This window comes from Anticarsia gemmatalis, chromosome 4 (genome assembly GCF_050436995.1).
Source record: "Anticarsia gemmatalis isolate Benzon Research Colony breed Stoneville strain chromosome 4, ilAntGemm2 primary, whole genome shotgun sequence".
Lineage (NCBI taxonomy): Eukaryota > Metazoa > Arthropoda > Insecta > Lepidoptera > Erebidae > Anticarsia > Anticarsia gemmatalis.
This window is the reverse complement of record NC_134748.1, coordinates 1,849,801-1,868,763: the sequence shown is the minus strand read 5'-3', so window position 1 is coordinate 1,868,763 and position 18,963 is coordinate 1,849,801. Positions and strand designations below refer to the sequence as shown.

Below are 18,963 nucleotides of genomic sequence, written 5' to 3'. Positions count from 1 at the left end.
TTCTTTTGACGCATAATATACTACGCTCAATCGCTCTCTGGCTCTTTCTGGTTTTCCGTAATGGACCATGTTTAGGCAGCGTAGGTAAGGACGGGTAGTAGGTATAAACATGTCGACGAGCTTTCGCTTCAGTGACAGTGGAAGGTTACCCTTCATTAACTCTTTCCTGGACCAGGATCTCTTTCAGGCACTTGTGACACGTTTGTCCAACTCTTTGTCCCGTCGGTTGTTAAAAGAGGTTATCTGGCCCTAGCAAGTGTACTCGTCGACATAGTCTATGACATGCCCGTCTACTTCGACCCTACGTTTTGTGTTGTTGGTCATAACCTGGGTTTTTGTACGGTTCTTACTTAGTCCAATCTGAAGGCTTGCCGTGCTCAGATCTTTGAGCATTGATTCGAGTTCCGATGCCGAAAAACAGAAGAGGACTATGTCGTCTGCAAAACAAAGATTTGTTAACTGTTTACCACTTACAACTATGCTTTTGATTGCCATAACACCGCCAGGCTCCCGAAAATTTCTCCGAGGGTGCTGGTAAATAATTTGGGAGATAGCGGGTCTCCCTGTTTCACGCTTCTTTGGATTTGTAATGATATTGTTGTCTATTGCTTTGATGAGTTTAATGAATGAAGGTTCGATTCTACATAGTAACTTGGATGGAGTGATGATTCTATGGCGGAATGAGTAATGCTGTCAAAAGCTTTGGAATAATCCACGAATGCTAAATATAAAGGCTTATAAAACTCTAAAACCTTTTCTATTATCTTATTTCTTTAATACTCCTGCTGCACTCAGTCTACTCGTCACGTTACCCATTGATTGATGATGATGATTGATGTGTAATTTTACTAAATAATGAAAGTTACGCAGAAAGTTGATCTCAATAATTTTACTTACTGAATAAAAAGTTAAGATTTTTTAATTTAGATTGTTTAATACAATGTTTTCCTGGTCCATTCAGTTATGGTTTTACTTAGTAATTATTATTAAACCTTTTGATACGGTTTTTTTTACCAAAAAAGTACAATTAACCATTTTTATTTGTAAAACTGTGTTAAATTTTGACATATTTTTCATAATATTGGTTCAAATTTTGAATGCAAAAGGGACTTATATGCTTTTTTCTCTTAATAGGTAACAGCTATTACAAAGTTTATTTAGTAGAAAGATAGAGCTAAAAAATACGCATCTAATGATATATTAACATCTTATATTTAATAAATAAATATATGAAATGTTATAAAAAAACAGTTTCAAAAATTTGTTTTGGCTCTCCTGTAAAATTTATAGATTTCGATTTGTGGCCCTTTTGTATTGAAGGAGCGACATGAACTCTCCAACATAAGTAAACAACTACAGGTAGAGACTACGTAATGTTAGCAATCACCAATAGATGGCGTGGATAACAAGGCATAAAACATTATATAATCCCCTGAAATCTCTGTAATCTCCTAAATATGGTTTGTAAACAAAGTTGACCTTATTGAAAAAAAGAAGAAAGAGAAAAGAGATCGATAGAGCTTTTCGACTCTGCCAAACCTCTTGCCTGTTACAAACTGAAGTTGTAGAGTTTCGGTTCTTACATAAAAGAGGAAATATCTGACTAATAAAACTATGCAAAATAAAACAATATTTGAACAAATCGTCTTTATTTTTACAAAACTATCCCACATATACACAAAAATAATACAAAATATAAGAAACTGTACAATGATTAACGTACGCACTACATTACAACCTAAAACATCAACATTTTACTCATACTACATTGGGCCAGGACATAAAAATTTTGTATAGTAGCGCGGGTAGATTACTAATCGACCCTTCATAAAATCATAGTTTACCGAAGAATGGAAGGCCTATGTATCTTGGACGATATAATATTAGTGAAGAATAACTTCAGATTGATCATATCGCAGACTAATCCATACATGGTGGGGTCAGCTCAAATTGGCTTTACGTGTTTTTTTAGTACAGTCCGTCTCCTGTCATTCTATCTAAAAGTACGTAGTAAGTAAAGTAATTATTCAAGCATCCGACCCAATGTAGTATGTATAGGTATATCTCTAGTAATACATCTTAGGTACGAAAGGCCCGATGTCACAACAAACTAAAATCACATTCTGCAATACTTAAAAAATATTATATTACACAAAATGCCGGCAATAATCTTATATTTAATAAGGATGAGGATAACATAAGCATTTTTATAGAAAACTAATAAATGTAGTTTAACAACGATAGACCCTCGTCTCGTCTCCACTCGTCTGGCGGGACGACAACAACGAATGAGCGAAACTGCGCCTGAACTACCCCCGATTTCTGAGGTACATTTAGCGGTAGTTTATCTATTCAGTAGCATTTAAGCTCATGAAAACATAACAGTTTGAATAGATAAACTACCGCTAAACCTGCCTCAGAAACCAGGCATTAGCCATGCGTGATGGCAATTTACTATTTCGATATATTATTCAGTTTTTAATGTCCAGAGTCAAACTTTGCCAACAAATTCTAATAATGAAGGCATGCTTATACGATAATGTGCTACGATAGTTTGCCTTTTACAAGGAAGTATTTATCATATTTTAAATGTGCGAAGCACAAATGATATTTATATAAGTTGAAAACGTTGTATAGATGCATAGTAATGTAATTAATCGTTAATTTACTTTTTTGAGGAAACTGCAACATAGTATATAGAAAGCAAGCTGGTCACTTATTCACAAGTAGTTCAGGTATACGCATCATGGTTTATTCGGCTTTTGTAATAATGGCCCTGCAATCAAAATTTCAACAAGATTATATCAAGGAAAATAAGAATAATCAAGGGATAACACTAAAATTTCCAAAAATACGTAGTCACTTTAGGATTGGTATCATAGAAAATGAAAAGTACGATTTCAATGGCAATTTAATAGGTACACATCCACGCACTGTGAGCCCATCTTCGGCAAAATCTATACTAATATTATAAAGTGTAGTATAAGTACAAGAAACTATTATCTCCCAATGCAAGGTAAGAGTTTCCTTCGAAAGAATAAAGGCCTTGCGTCCACCACGTTGATAATACCCGGTTTCTGAGACACATTTAGCAGTAGTTCATCTATTCAAACTTTGATTTTTATATGAGCTTAAACGCTATTGAATAGATAAACTTCCGCCAAATGTACCTCAGCAGCCGTGGGTACCTAAGTAAAACTTTACTTTCCATCAAGAACTGTTTCAAACAACTTAAACCCTTCGACCGCCATGGTCGGCTATACTCGACAAATCAGAAAGTGCTCACGAGGTTTTCGTCGGCGAATGTCGTCAAAAATATAGTGTCGTAAGCACGTTCTGATTTGTTGAATATAGCCGACCGTGGCGGTCAAAGGGTTAAGGTATCCTCACGATCAAAAAAAATATCTAAAAGAAAATTCTACAGGAGTTACTTGCCAGTTTAATACTCAACCAGGCTCTGGGGATCTCTTCTCGTAGTCTGGCGGCATGGGCGGGGCGGGCTCGCCTTGCAGCTGAGAGAGGGCGCATCGAACAGCTGACAATGTCTCGGGGGTGTGCTTGCGGCCCCGGGGTGCGTGCGGCCGGTGCGGGCGAGCCATGCGCTCAACCGTCGCTGTAGATTCTAAACACACGAACAATTTTTATAAAACTCAGAGGTGACTAACTTACTGTCATAATAATGTCCCTCGCCGATGCAGCTACGGCGGTCAGTTTCATTGAAACTGGCCAACGATGCAGGACTTTGTTTATAGTGTCCAACTGTGTGCATAATACACAGGTGTACTCTCTATTCCTTTGCTGTGGGTGGTCTACCCGGTGGGAAGGTTACCGAACCGACACGACCAGATGACCTGACTGACATAGTGATCTGGCAACGCACAGCCCAAACCACTGAAGGGATCGGTCTGAAATTTGGCATGCAGGTATGGCTATGGCGAAGGCATCCGCTAATAAAGGATTTTGATCACTATGTCAGTCAAGTCATCTGGTCGTGTCGGTTAGGTAACCTTCGCACCGGGTTATTAGAGCAAAGGAATAGATTTGATCTGTCCTGTCACATCCACGCGGACGAAGTCGCGGGTAAAAGCTAGTACATTACGATCTTGATTTACGTCGAAAGAGGCATCAGAAAAACATAAAATTAAAATAATATACATTAACGATGTTTTCTTGTTTACAATTTTAAAAACGAAACGGAACGTCTCAAAATGTTTTTTTAATTCACGTTGTGCTAGGAAAACATTTAATAATCGAGTTCCTTTAAGCAATTAACCGGTGGTATGGGTCAATGATATCCACCTCACGACCACTTCCTGACTCACACTAGACATACACTCATACAACGTACTTAGATATAGATTCACTACCGTACACAAAAAAGTGTAAATCCTTGTTTTGTACTTCTGTTTAGGTACCTGATAAACTGTTTAAAAGACTATAAAAACAAGAAAAGAAACTCTTGATCTGAATCTTTCTATAATACGCAAGCTTACCTTTTCGATATCGTCTTACTAAATTATCGTAATTAATTTTCGTCGAATTGTAGAGATGTAGATCTCTAATACAAAAAGTTTGCAATTTTAGTATGGACTTCGGTCGTAACAATTTGCTCTTTCTGAAATAAACGATTTTTAATACTTCGCAAAAGTTGAAGAGACACCTTAACAAAAATATATATGTTACTGTAAAAGCCCGAACTGTGGCAAATCCTAAGATTTTCCGGTAAAACCTAAGATTTACCAACTCTCAATGGTAAAAGTCCGAACAAGCCGGATTTTAAAAACTATGTTACGGTATATAAAAAAATCCTCCTTCATAACTATGTTTATAACTATTTCACGTTATAATTATATACTGTGACATAGTTATGAAGAAGGAGTTTTGGGCACAGCGACATGGGTAGGTTAGGTTAGAAGGCTGAGGTGGGAGCGAGCGAAGCGAAGCTCCCACCTTAGCCTTCGTGGTTATTTTTTTTTAACCACCCAGCAGGAGGAGCCCCGCGAAGCGGGGCTCCTCCTGCTGGGTGGTTAAAACGTAAACGTATAACGTGAAATAGTTATAAACATAGTTATGAAGGAGGATTTTTTTATATACCGTAACATAGTTTTTAAAATCCGGCTTGTTCGGACTTTTACCATTGCGAGTTGGTAAATCTTAGGTTATACCGGAAAATCTTAGGATTTGCCACAGTTCGGGCTTTTACAGTAACATATATACAGATCCCGAAAGAACCGAGAACAGCAATGGCATGTTACCAGAGCCATTAAGGCGATATTATAATATAACTGACATGTACATAATACATTTACAGCGTAGGACTTATAATACCTATCGAGAGACTAGAGTGCGAAGACTCACGGTTGACTCTGGGCCGTTCTCTATCGGTGCTGACATCCTCGAGGCGCTCGCAGCAGTTGCAGAAGTAGCAGGGCACGCCGGGCACGCCGCAGCACAGCGCGCCCCACATCCAGCGGTTGAGCGTGCTGGCCGTCCGCGACCACGCGCTCTGCCCGTCCTGCTGCGGAGGCAACAACTATGTCATAAAAGCTTGAAAAAACCTTGAAAGATATCCTTGAAATAACATCAAAAAGTAAGAACGTTTGTTGCATAGGTATACTTTCACGGTCAAACTGCTGAATGGAGTGAAACTGAAACTTTGAGAGCTGAAACTTTGATAGCTGAAACTTTTTAGAGCTGAAACTTTACTAGGACATAGGCTATTTTTTTACATGCAAGTGGAGCCCCTCGGATCAACTAGTAACAATGTACGTGATCCTTTTCGGTCTTTTGTCAGTAAAACATAGGATCTTTTTGCCAAAGTTCAGGTTTATATGAACCACTAAATCGATTGGATAGTATTCCATTTTTATATTAGCACCAGCTGAAATTAAGTTTTGACACTCTTTCATTCCAATGTAGGATTAAAACTTTAGTATCGGGATGATGTGAGGTCAAGAGTGTCGATGCTAATTCAATGCCTTTAACTTTCCTTACGGCTTAAAATTCTACAATTCATTCAGGACGGACATACAATATTTTCAGGATACTTACTACCAACACTAGCACAAAAATGCCTACCTACACTTATCCCAAATCCGTGCGACATAATCTGTCTTAAAATATGGCAGATTTTGGGGCCTCTACTTAAACGCAATTTTTTCCTTTTTCCTCGTGACATCTTAAATAGTCTTAGTTACCTGATGGTTATACACGAAGTCCCGGTTCATCACAAATTCATCTTTGTTGAGCTCTACTATTATTTGACGCTGTCATACTGACCAAAGAGCTGATTGACATGTTGTCAATTGGTTTGCTTTTTACTAACCACGGAGGTGGTATATGCTTTAAACCTTTTTACATGAAGAAAGACAATACAATCGGAGTATAAACTTTTTCTTTTCAAGGTCAAAAATCAAAGATTTTATTTTATTTTAGAACAATTGCTTTAATAATATAATTTGAATAAAAAAAAATCTACACTAAATATTCCCGCGCAAACGCAACAAATCATTTTTCAATTATATTTTTAATCTGCCATGTAAAGTAAAGAAGACCTACAATGTAGAGTAAGTAAAGACTAAAGAGACAGAATAAGAACGGACTCAGGATTAAACAATACTATGTACTGGGTTAAATTAAAAACTTAACAAAAGATGAATATCACGATGATTTTCCATTTCCTGTGCAGAGGTAAGTAAGGACAGCGACATGGAGTGATTATATCATACATAACGATTATGCGACGGATGTTTACCTTACCTAGTAACCTTATGTAATATACACTTAGTTATATTTTCAGTTTGACAACCTATTATCTGAGCGTACTTCAATGTATACGGGTCTCCATATCTTTTATGCCTTTTTCTCCATATATTTCAGTAAGGAAAAATAAATGGACCTAGAATGCAGATTTCCAAGCCTGGACTATTATAGGCTGTTTTGGTGGTGATCCCCGATCAATATTGGTCGTATCATCAGCGAGTTACAGGTCCGTATACCCAGCCCAAAGATGAGAAAACATTGCTCAAGATCGGAATTTCGAATGTGCACTGACAAAATTATAAATATTTTTTGCCAAATCACAAAGTATCCTCCGATTTCATACATAGCAGAGCTTAAGTACTTAGAAAATTAGGTAACTGATAAACTTCTAAATACATATTTATAAACATAAGTTTACGACTAAGCTCAAAACAGATACTCGTGTTCATCACACAAATATCTGTCCGAAATGAGATTCGAACTCATCACACGCGGTACTAATTTTTGGTGGGCAAGGTGACCAAGTTAACGGCTGGGCCAAACGTGCAGTTAAATATGAGAGTGAGTAGTGACGATCAAAGAAATACCATTTATTTACTCTTTCATATAATGACCGTCTTATGAAAGGCGTTGATGCTTGTCAGACATATTAAAATTTAGTACTCATAAATAAATCAATAAAACTATACGTCGTATTTCATTTCGTTAACCACGCGAGAGACACGCACAAAGCTAAACAAAGAAAATAAAAAAAATATGATTGTTTGTGATGATATTATTTTTAATTATCTATCCGTTTGGATTTAGTTTTAAAAACTAGTTGTTATTTCAATGACAAACATAAAAATATGCCCATAAAATTATGTTCTAGAAAAAAATATTTCACGAACTTTATAGCAGACCTTTGTTTCAACATGGTTACATTTCACTTAGCCGTCGCAAAAATACAACTTTGAAAACCTTATTCATATATTTTATATAATATTGTGTTATTGGCGGAACTAGACTTAAAACCAGGATCTAGGAGCTAAACAAAAAAAAAACTTTATAGCAGAGCGACATTTTTAAGACTTCGATGACTTTAATCACATTTTTTGTAAAACATAGCTGAGATGCACAAATATTTCGCAGTTATTTTAGCACAAAAACGTGCAAAACTATTCAAGATATCATTGTAATTCTACAAGTAAGATATTATCAAGTAAAATCACGTCAAAAATTTAAAAAACCTGCTTATAAAATACGAAAAATGTTAACGAACATAAGAAGTCAGTATTATCACATTAGCTTACCTTCAAATTTAATTACCGTGTATCATACGAAGCTCACGTTGCCTAACGCGGATCCGAACCCACTTCCAGCCGGGAACAATGCCGTGTCTAAGCTATTATTACGTCATAGTGTAAAATCACGGAACCTTGAGTAGTAATGACAATTTGCCGTATCTTGCTCTAAGAGTGTTCATTAAAAATTTAAGCACGATACAAACATTTTTAGTTAAGGTTCTGTACGTATTTAACTTTATGTACATAATAAAATGTAAATTAAATCAAGCCTTCTTGCACAGGGGTAGGCAAAGAGTAAATAAACAGTGTTAAACTTTTTTTTATTTATTACAAGACCATGTTCCTATTTGCACAGATACGGTTTGTGAAGACGTTGTTAGAAGTGATTTATTAGTTTCGTATAAACCGACAAAATAAAAGACGATATATAAATTAATAAACATTTTCTTTCACTGAAATGTTATTTACACTATGACGTCACGACCAGCGCCGTGATCAAAGCACTTGCATTGGTGACTAATGCCAGAACAACTCGGCAGCCACAACTTGCGACAGTCTCATCATCACGTCTCACAAGATTGATTAATAGAACCATATTTTATTAGTGCAATTTGAGAAAGCGTTTTCTTCAATTAATTATAGACAGTACAGAAAGTAATGAGCTGCTTAGTGGCTGCACGCTACGGAAAGATTCAATTGTAGATTTAGCATTTAGATAAAAATGTACAGTTTGGTAACTGACATGCATTCAACGCCTACGTTATTTATTTTTTTTTGCCAAATTTCATACACGCTAGCAAAGTTACCCGGGTTCAGTAATACGTGTAATATAGTTAAGATAACATTTAATTATCGTTTAATTATAAGTCATAACTATAGCACATTAAGTCCCCAACCCGCACTTGGTAGACTGGTGGACTCAAGGCCTAACCCCTCCCTCGTTTGGGAGGGGGCCCGTGGGACAGTAATATGTTAAGAAAAAATATACACAGCTCAACAAAAAAAAAACAGTATGAAAGCTGTTCTTGGTAAACAGCTTTGAGACTGTTTTTTTTTGTTGAGCAGTATAATTTACAGTTATTTACAAGCATTTGTTCCAAATACTAAAAACCTAATGTATGACTAATTGAAAACTCTAGTGCATATCTTAAAGGCTAAATATCTACCACACCCGGGAACCCTGAAAGAGCACATCAAGCTATCACAACATCACTAGTTACTTGTCGAATCATTAGAAGTCAGCCGCTTGCCTTGTAAACACGTGTTAAAATTACGAAATTACACATTTATACCATCAAAAAATAACTGTATATATTTCAAAAATATATTAGTTTATTTTTTCAAAGATGAATTTGAGGTTACATGTGTTTTTGGGTCAGTTTCTCTGGTTGCTCGCGGCTTTGAACGGGAAGTCGATACAGGGTATACCGGGGTATGGCAGGAACCTTCTTATCAAGACTATACCGGAGATAGAAGACTATCAGAGCAATATTTACGAAGTGTTCATGGAGCCTTATGTGTATGTAAGTAGATTTTAAACTGTTAAGTACTAACTAACTACTTACTATGTTTTAAAAAATGGTCCTCGGTTTTAATTGTGCTTGAATTCGATGGCGTTATTATGTTTTTTGAAAACAGCCCTGAAAATAGCACGTAATATTTTTAATACCAAAAGAATTTTACGTAGAAGAAATTGATATCTTAAACACATCTTCGGGATAATGGTGATAATGATCAAGTTTCTCAAAGGGTCCTCATTGAGATTCCTTATTAGTTAACAGTTACGAAATTTATTAATTAATGAATCCGGAAAATTCAGTGTGTCATAACTTGCTTATTTTATATGAATGCTTTTTTTATATTTACGCTCATTAATTTTGATCCGCGACAACAATGCAGTTCCCACGACAAAAACATAAACTACGAAACGTATTTAAATCCTACAGAACAACACTAATCACCTTTTCCGCGTCTTCGAAACCATTAATGTGACCATAAACTAGTAATCGTCAACATGACATTAAGAAAAAAAAAAGTTTAACATGTTCTACAAATTGCTACATGGCCAGTATATTTACACTGCGCGAAAATCGTAATTCCAAATTCAATTTATGGAATACAACACAGTTGTCAATTATCTTTCCCGCTTAATTCGTTCTGAAAAGTACACGCAATGATTTTGTGAAATAAAAAAAGTGATTTTACGTTCCGTTACATTGCTTGTTACAAAAAGTTAAATCATATTAATGTATGTTCATCGTAATGAGGTAAACGTTTCCAATTTAATGACATTTTCTGTGTTATTTATGTATAGATTCGATTATTCAGTGTTTCATTTGATCAGTAAAGGAGTATTTTATAATGTATACTACCGTATTCGGTGTGTCTTTCGTGATATTAGAATTACTGACTATCAAATGCAGTTATGTTGACTGTTTAGGCCATAATTTGTTCATTTCTTTACGTTCCTTGAATAATAATTTATTGAGAATGAGGTGTATGCAGGTATTTAAATATTTATTTCGTATTTTTGTATACCTACATGATCACAGAAATTTTCATATTTATTTTATAAGTACATATAGGAAGAATATTTATATGTCATCATGTCTAATGGCAAAAATACTGATACAAATTAGTTAATTATCTTTTTTCTTTTTAATGCACCCTTATTAATGATTTTTTCATATCATTTTCATCCAAATTTTTTGTTACTCTTAAACAAAATTATGAAAATATGATATTTTAGACAGTTTATTCAGTTACCTATTATTTTTCACAGCAAATGTGCAAATATCAATACAATACACAAAACAAACATATTGAACAATAAACGATTCATTAATTTGACTTTATTTTTCTTTCCATTCGAGTTCATACGTAGACGACCTCTATGCACGATGAATGTTTGGAAAATTCACTTGCCCAAAGTTGAGGGTGACTTTCAAAGTGATCATTTAAAATGAATAATCGGCAATATTTCCAATTAATAAAAAAACTGTATTTGTATTTTTATTTGTGGAATATAATAACAAGTTGGAAAATAATAAGGCATTTTTCTTTAGCTAGTAATTTGTTGCAAACAATTTCTTTTTTTCTACGTATTTATGAACTGATAAAAGTAAATATAAGCTCCCCATTACCAATTCAATATCTCAATTGGAATAGAATAGCGTGTTCTAGAAAATTACGGAAAAATGTAATAATTGCAATTGAAAGTAATACGACTTATTACATGATTTAATTGTCCATTATCCGAAGCAATGATCTGATACGAATTGGTGCTTTATCGCTTAAAATTGTTTGTTTTTGCCAGAAAATTAATACAACAATTAGGTAATTATTATCGTCCAAGTTAAGGTTGCGGTAAAAGCATATCTGTCTTTTTAATATTTAACAAATACCTAATCTATACCAATAATAAAAAAGAATATTATAAAATTGTATAATTTGTTTGTTTGGTTGGTTGAACGCGCTAATCTCAGGAACTACAGGTGCGAATTGAAAAATTCTTTAACTGTTAGATAGCTTATTTATTGAGGAAGGCTATAAGCTATATAACAAGACGGTAATAGGAGGAGGGTATCAGAAGAAAAATTACAAAAACGGGGAAAATTATGATCCTCTTTTATGTGCCGCAAGCAAAGTTGCTTATATTATAAAAGTTTGAAATCGTTTATTTTTGTTTCAGCAATTCGGCCACCAGCAAGTGTTCCCTCCAGGAAGTCGCTCGGAGAAACAAATAGACTTGGTCGTCGTAAGTTTATAACCTTTTTATATAAACCTCATTATAACATAATAGGTAATTTGTACACACTAACAATGTGTGAACAAATGATACCCAGGACCTTGGCGCGTGACACCAAGGCTTTTGTTACTTTATTATATTACTTACTTTTTTATTTACCTACGTTTCTCTGAAGAATCATCGAGTACGCAGAAGAAAAAGGTCATAAGTTATCTTTAGCTATACTTTGAAGAGTTAGTGCGGTATAGCCTTATAAATATTAGTGGGTAAAAATGCTTTATGTATACTTAAACAATAAATATGGCTTATTAAACACCAATATGCGTCGTGTTATGGAATGGTTCTACACTTGCCTGAAAAAATTTACTGCTTCAGTCACATGGCAATGAATGCTGCAATTCTCATTCACCAAGACTACGAAGTACCTCTACACGGTTAATAAAATTCGGCTTTTTGGTCATGGTAACTGTTATCAAAAAACCATCTAAATGTCTTCTTCATTATCGCAAGCTTTTCTGATGGTGATGGGTAAGTAAGACCCATGCAAAATTATAAAATTATCCTAAAAAATTTGCTAAGGTTATATAAATCTCCAAAATGTAGCTAAAATATTTACGTAATATATCAATAATATTAGTCCGCCGTAGTATTTTATGCAAAAAAAATGAAAACACGTAACATACCGTGAAACAATTTCATTAATTCGCAAACGTGTGTGGAACCGATGGAATCGGCTTTAGCAGCGCGGTCGTAGTTCAGGGCTCTTGCCCACTTCCCAGTTAGTAAAATTACACAGATATGCATATTAAAAACATTATTTATACACGCTAAACGTGACCATAAACAAGCGCCTGGAAGCGCGCGCTTTTGCTCCACGCGGTGACGTCACAGCAATGGCGGATCAATTAAACGTTTAATATAAACGTGTGGTCGTGATTCCGTTACGATTTGATAATACTTCCTAGCACTTTGATAAAATTAAAGAAGGATGTAAAAAACAAATAAATAAAAACCTGCTAAATTGTTCAGTTTGTAATAATACCACTGTTTGTAAAAAACGTATCATGTTTTGGCAATAATTCGTTTATTGTTGTTTTGTTGTGAATAATAGTGTAAATTAGCTTCAGATAGACACCTAGACACCTCATCAAACTAATCAGGCAAACAGGCTGTATTCTGTTTTTTCAGAACTTTAGACTTGCTGTGGTAAGTATTCAACTTTGAAGGCTTTGTCACATATTTACTAAAATTATTTATTTATAGCAGATTGGACCTATGTCAGAGAGTAGGTAAATGAGAAATTGGCGTTAATTAAATGTTACATAACCAAACCCCCAACTTATGGGTAATTTACTGCGAACGAAACATTTAACAATTTTCTTAAACAATACATTTCCAGGAGTGTTCCGTCCTCATACTATAAAAATTCTTAAAGGCAAATCTTATACTTACACACGTACAAAGAATCACGTCTTCGTCCAATAGAAATAGGCAAGAGCCCAGAGAACGCCAGTGGTACGATCCTAACAAACCCTTGCACATCCAAACACCTTGTCATACAGCATAATACATTTTGCTCGAAAAACGGGTATCAATTTCAAATCCTCGTGATACGTAGTCACGCAGTCACTACAACTACTCATATTTGTTTTTCATTGCGTCTTTTTTACGCATACCTACCTTATTAAGACGTTTGCGTTGTTTTAAACCTTGTCATAGGCAATAATCGCTGCGTCTGTGGCGCGGTCGGTGGTGTATCCGACTGCTAAGTTTTCCTGTTCGATTCCTAAGTCAGACAAAGTACTATTGATATTTTTCTAATTTATATTAGATTATTATTATTAGACTTTGGCAACGTGTCTTTTAAATGGTAATAGGCTCGCCCCCTATTAATAAGACAGGGTCAGCTAACACCGAGACGCGACGCTGCGCGCACAATTTTTAAGAGCGATCTAAAATACAATATTATTTTCTACACAAAGATATACATTCATGCACCTCTGTCTACACCTTCCGGTCTAAAAGGTGTGATATTATGTATGTATGAATGTATGTATGTATGAATGTATGTATGTATGTGTGTGTGTGTGTGTATGTTTGTATGAACAAAGATCGCCTTACAGAGCACATTAAAGTGTTAATCATTGTTTTTGTAAATCAACGAGCTTACTTAAGCAACTATCAATCATTTACTAAGTATACCTGTCATATTATTACTACCGTTTGGTTTATTTTTATATTTTTTATAATGTAGGAGTGGTTCACACGATTTTATGGAGTTGTATTAACTTGAAAGTGATTATTGAGTATTTATGAGAACTTGCGTTTGCGTATAATTAGTATAATTGGCAGGTTTGTGTGATGAACTTTTGTATGATTTTATTGGTTTCGCAGCATCTGTTGAAATCGTAAAACAGCACAGTACATGAGTAAAAATTAATATACGTCTATAGTTGAGATAATTTTGCTTTCTTTTAAAGTAAGGCAACGAAAATTACAGGTTTCATGATTTTTACAATTAAAGTTACATACTTAAGTGTTATTTGAAAACGTTCCATCAATCCCTCCTATGGCTCCTATTCAATCATACTTTTACACACAACATGACACCTTTTACAAACGAAAGTGTAGGCACAGATATAAACTAGTCCCAAAAATTAAGGGATATAAAAAAAGAATCCAAATTTTTGGGTGATTTTCAACAAGCTGTAACTCCGAGGAAAATGGTCGTACAGAAAAAATAAAAACAACAAATTGTAGCTCCAAGTGTCTAGTTTTTAGATATTTCATCAAATTGCATCCAAAAGCAAATCGCGTGCCTATGCTCACTCCACGACATCGTCGAGCCCGATTGGCTTATGCGCATGACCATCACGATTGGGGTCGTAGACAGTGGACCAGTGTCTTATGGACTGACAAATCTCGATTTTGACTTCATGGCAGCGGTAGACGATCTCTCATTTTGCGATTTGCTTTTTAATCGAAAAAATAAAGATTTTAGAGATAAAAAAAATGTTTTATTAAAAAAATGAATAAAAATCACAAAATTGCTCACAATGGTGATTTTTGCAACAACAAAGAATTTGAAGCTTCGGGGCACAATGAAAAAAAAATCGCAGCGCTTTGAATTTTTGAGGGATTTTAGGGGACACTTTGAGGTTGAAAAATTACCGACGATATCCTTCGTTCATCCATTTTATCCAAAGTTATACCAAGTTATCCAAATATCCTTAATTTTGCGAATTTTTGTCTTTTTTTCAGTCAGAGTTTTCAATTCAAAGAAATTTTTTTCTTAAAAGATGTTTACATTTTCTTATAGAGAATATTGTGCAGTTTTCAAATCCCTCCTTTGATTTCCTATACAATCATTATTTCCGGAGTTATTGAATATCAAAGTCAAAAATAACTTTTTTGCTTTGATTGACGATAACTCCGTGACAAATCGTCGTACAGGCTTTTTGAATACGGCAAATTAAAGAAGATTAAATTTTCTAAAAGAACTTTAGAACGAAAGAATCAAAAAAAAATTTTTGAAGCCCGTGGACCTTTTTTTAGGAGGGAAAAAATTTGGAAAAACTTTTTTTTGGTAGTTTTCGTAGGATTTCTCCAGACCTGGCGATGACAAAAAAATTTCATGGTCATACCTAAAAACTAGACACTTGGAGCTACAATTTGTTGTTTTTATTTTTTCTGTACGACCATTTTCCTCGGAGTTACAGCTTGTTGAAAATCACCCAAAAATTTGGATTCTTTTTTTATATCCCTTAATTTTTGGGACTAGTGTATGAAATACACCCTCGATTCGCCATTTACAATGTTAGTCCCATGTAATAGGGGGCGAGCCTTTTAACATATACCGGGCACGTCCTTGTTATAATGAATACGACAAAATAAAGATAGTACAAAACACCAAAGAGTATCTTTAATTTTCAGCCAGTTTGATTCATAGCATCAATCATTGATTTATAAAAATAGGTTTTTAATTGTCTATGTATCCGAAAATAGGTAGACTAGTGTTGTCTGAACGGCTGGCCCATTGACACGACGATTACACGTCCTTGAAGAACATCACTTGGACACGGCACTACCACCTATTAACCACACGCAAACTAACACTGTTTAACTTTACGTTTTTGCCATATATTTTTATTTTTAACTGACCTGTGCAACTCCAAACACTGCGAATTTGAATAATTACAAAAACGCGTTTACATTTATGATATTATTATAGAGATCAAACGCCAGTAGGTACTTTAGTTAGACATGACAGCTCTTAGATGCACATAAAACATGTAGGCATAAAAAAAAAACTTTGGCTTCTCATAATAGGCCCATCGTATAATTGTAGGGAAGACATTAGCCGTGTGTACTGTGTATAAGTAGTATTTGACGTTATTAGCACACGAAATACTTTTTCTTGTGATTTGAGCCTAAACTTTAAGTTACGCAGTTTTAGTAACTGAAGTATCTGAAAAATACGTAGATTAAATATTCTCTACTAAAGCATCAACTAAAATCTATTTTTGGTTAACACTCTTAACTAAGAGTTAGGTTTTTATAAGTGATTATAATTTGTTCAGGAAATATCATAATATATTTTTAGATTCCATATAAAGAAGTTCAACAAAAACATGTTAATAATATCAATTATATTATATTATGAATCAAACACGATTTGTATAATTGAAGATTAATTTCTGGTTTTTGTTTTAAAATATCATAATTTTCAGCCATAAAATGTGTTAATTACTATCGATTACTTAACGCCATATTAAGTATATCCTTTTACCCTTTTTTATATGTGTTTGTGGTCATTTTTATATATAGGTACATAAATATTATTAAGTATCAATAAAAAATTAACACAAACACATTTTAAAAAAATCTAAATAAATAATAGCTAGTATAAGAGATGAAAATGAGAACTTTTATTTATATTCCTTGTATCACCCTATGGTGTATACCACTTTAGAATTAGGCTAGTTTTCAGACAACACTTGTTAATATTTGTATGTTATAATATTGTAGCGAAATGTGCCCTGTACTGTTAACTTTTCATAACACCTTTATACTTACCACATTTTAAGCAAATAAATGTATTATTTGTATATTTAAGCCAAGATGTATTTATTTATTTATCACACACTTCTATCTAACATTACAGTCACTAAGACTAATGCAAAAGAGAAGTTACAATACATTATGCTTATTTGCTAAGAGTATAACTTATAACACAATATGTGGGCTTCGTAAATTCGTTCAGAGAACACAAAAATATATCAGTCCGATCAGCTAAATCGATGAGCGTAACGCCCGCGTCAGCAGAGCATGCTGCAGCACGTTAAATGTTATGGAGTAAATTTTCCCTTGTCTCATGTTCCAGCCGGCCGGTGCCCCCGTCCCGGGTCTTCAAGCGGTAGTCCACCTGCAGCCTGACGAGGAGTCCGGTGTGTCCGGGGACTTGATCTTCACACAAGTGGTGCCGAACGGACCGGTCACCATACAGGGCAACATCACGGGCCTCGCGCCTGGTCTCCATGGAGTACATGTACACCAGTCAGGCTCTGTGAAAGGGGATTGTAAGGAGATTGGACCTCATTTCAATGCGTTTTATGTAAGTAACCCTTTCTGTGGAAAGAGCATTAAACTACTGTTTTTGGAACTCCTGTTTTATAGAACTACTTACACCCTTTGTCAGGAGATTGACGTTAAAAATAGTTCGGTAATCATGACGAAATATGGTTTAACTCATTACTCTAATAATGACATAGCTAGCGACTATAACAGTGGCTGGTATTTTGCCCAAAACTGGTAATGAAAAGAGTCGAAGTATAAGTGGGTTCGATAATCGCATGGATTGTAGAGTCCACTGAAGTACGTGATTTCTTTGTGCGAAAATTAGTCACTGCAATTTATAAGTATTTTTTGGCACCAACTTCCTACTCTATCCATCGGAAATTAAAATTGTCGCTTATTAAAGCAATAATTATGGCCTATAATGAAACTTCTTATTTCCAGGGTCGTCACGGAGGTCCCCGCGACCCCGTCCGCCATCTTGGTGACCTCGGCAACGTGAAAGCAGAAGAAGGTACCCTCGAAGTCAAGATCATCGACCACCTCATCTCTCTCGCGGGCCCTCGGTCCATAGTCGGTCGTTCTTTGGGCATATCTAAAGCCGAAGATGATTATGGAAGGGCCAACACGGAAGAAAGTGGCCTCACTGGCACCTCCGGACCGACAATAGCTTGCGGCATCATTGGATACTTACGTTAATTTACGGGTTGTGATATAAATTGTGTATTTACTTTTAATATATTGGTATGTGTAGATTGAGTTGTTTTAATTTAAAATATTAGGAATTTAACTGCTAGTATGCCGCAGTTGTTAACGCGGTCACCTGGCTGCAATGACCGTAACGTTGCGTGTGATGGGTTCAAATCCCAGCAGGATTTCGTTTTATACAGAAAATTGTATAAAATAATACATGGCATGCCATAATAATACTAAGATCAAACGTAGGTGTCATCATCAAATTCCAAACACTAACATTGTCTTTTACTTAATCAGCACAGAATACAGTAGCGAAAGTTTTCCGTCAGTGTAGTGCGGCGAACTTGCTACCAAGTTTGTGAAAATTGCAATTACTCGTTGCTACATTTTGTAAATAAATTGTCAGGCGTCGATTATTCACTTTTTATCCTACAGCAGCTATCACTAATGCTTATGGCTACGCCTGAAAGTAGATTCTATACTTTTAATTATGTAACGCGTTAATGAATATTAATTGCCAATCGTGCGCCTGACATATGCATAAAATGAAATAACGCCTGCAGTAATGTTAACAGCAATGTCATTCTAAGCGTATACTGTTTCTATTTATACGTGGGCAGGCGCTGCACCCTTGCATCCCATTAATATTTTAGTAGGTAGTTTGTTTAATGCAGGCGTTAATCATTTTCCTTTAATTTGAAATTAATTACTTCTTTACTTAAGAAGGTAATTTTGGCGATAAATAAAGCAAACAAGTGCCAATCGTAGGCATCAAAATGCATAATTTAATGTTTTGCTGTGTATTCAGTGGCGTAGCTCTACTCCTTGGCTAGTCGGTGCGGCCCCCGGACCCTCATTAACAAACCATTTTATTTTATTGTGTGTTGTGGTTAAGGT

The 18,963-nt window shown here is 35.1% G+C and overlaps 2 protein-coding genes across 4 annotated transcripts; one reads left to right on the top strand and one right to left on the bottom strand.

Annotated features, from left to right (window-relative positions):
• Window positions 1-1,673: 1,673 nt before the first annotated feature.
• On the bottom strand, window positions 1,674-6,265 carry LOC142972646 (uncharacterized). 2 transcript variants are annotated; one of them, XM_076113930.1, is made up of 4 exons: window positions 6,198-6,265; window positions 5,359-5,518; window positions 3,452-3,622; window positions 1,674-2,776 (listed from the first exon to the last, which is right to left on the bottom strand). In XM_076113930.1, exons 1-4 carry the CDS (start codon window positions 6,225-6,227, stop codon window positions 2,745-2,747), a joined length of 393 nt encoding a protein of 130 aa, XP_075970045.1. In that variant the 5' UTR covers window positions 6,228-6,265; the 3' UTR covers window positions 1,674-2,744. The 2 variants fall into 2 exon arrangements, with proteins under 2 accessions (XP_075970045.1, XP_075970046.1); XM_076113931.1 differs by lacking the exon at window positions 1,674-2,776 and having other exon boundaries at window positions 3,444-3,622.
• A 3,020-nt stretch (window positions 6,266-9,285) lies between these two features.
• Window positions 9,286-18,125, top strand: LOC142972188 (superoxide dismutase [Cu-Zn]-like). 2 transcript variants are annotated; one of them, XM_076113056.1, is made up of 4 exons: window positions 9,286-9,571; window positions 11,740-11,805; window positions 17,180-17,410; window positions 17,815-18,125. In XM_076113056.1, the coding sequence occupies exons 1-4, from the start codon at window positions 9,395-9,397 to the stop codon at window positions 18,067-18,069; spliced, it is 729 nt and encodes a 242-aa protein (XP_075969171.1). In that variant the 5' UTR covers window positions 9,286-9,394; the 3' UTR covers window positions 18,070-18,125. The 2 variants fall into 2 exon arrangements, with proteins under 2 accessions (XP_075969171.1, XP_075969172.1); XM_076113057.1 differs by lacking the exon at window positions 9,286-9,571 and adding an exon at window positions 10,393-10,553.
• Window positions 18,126-18,963: the final 838 nt, after the last annotated feature.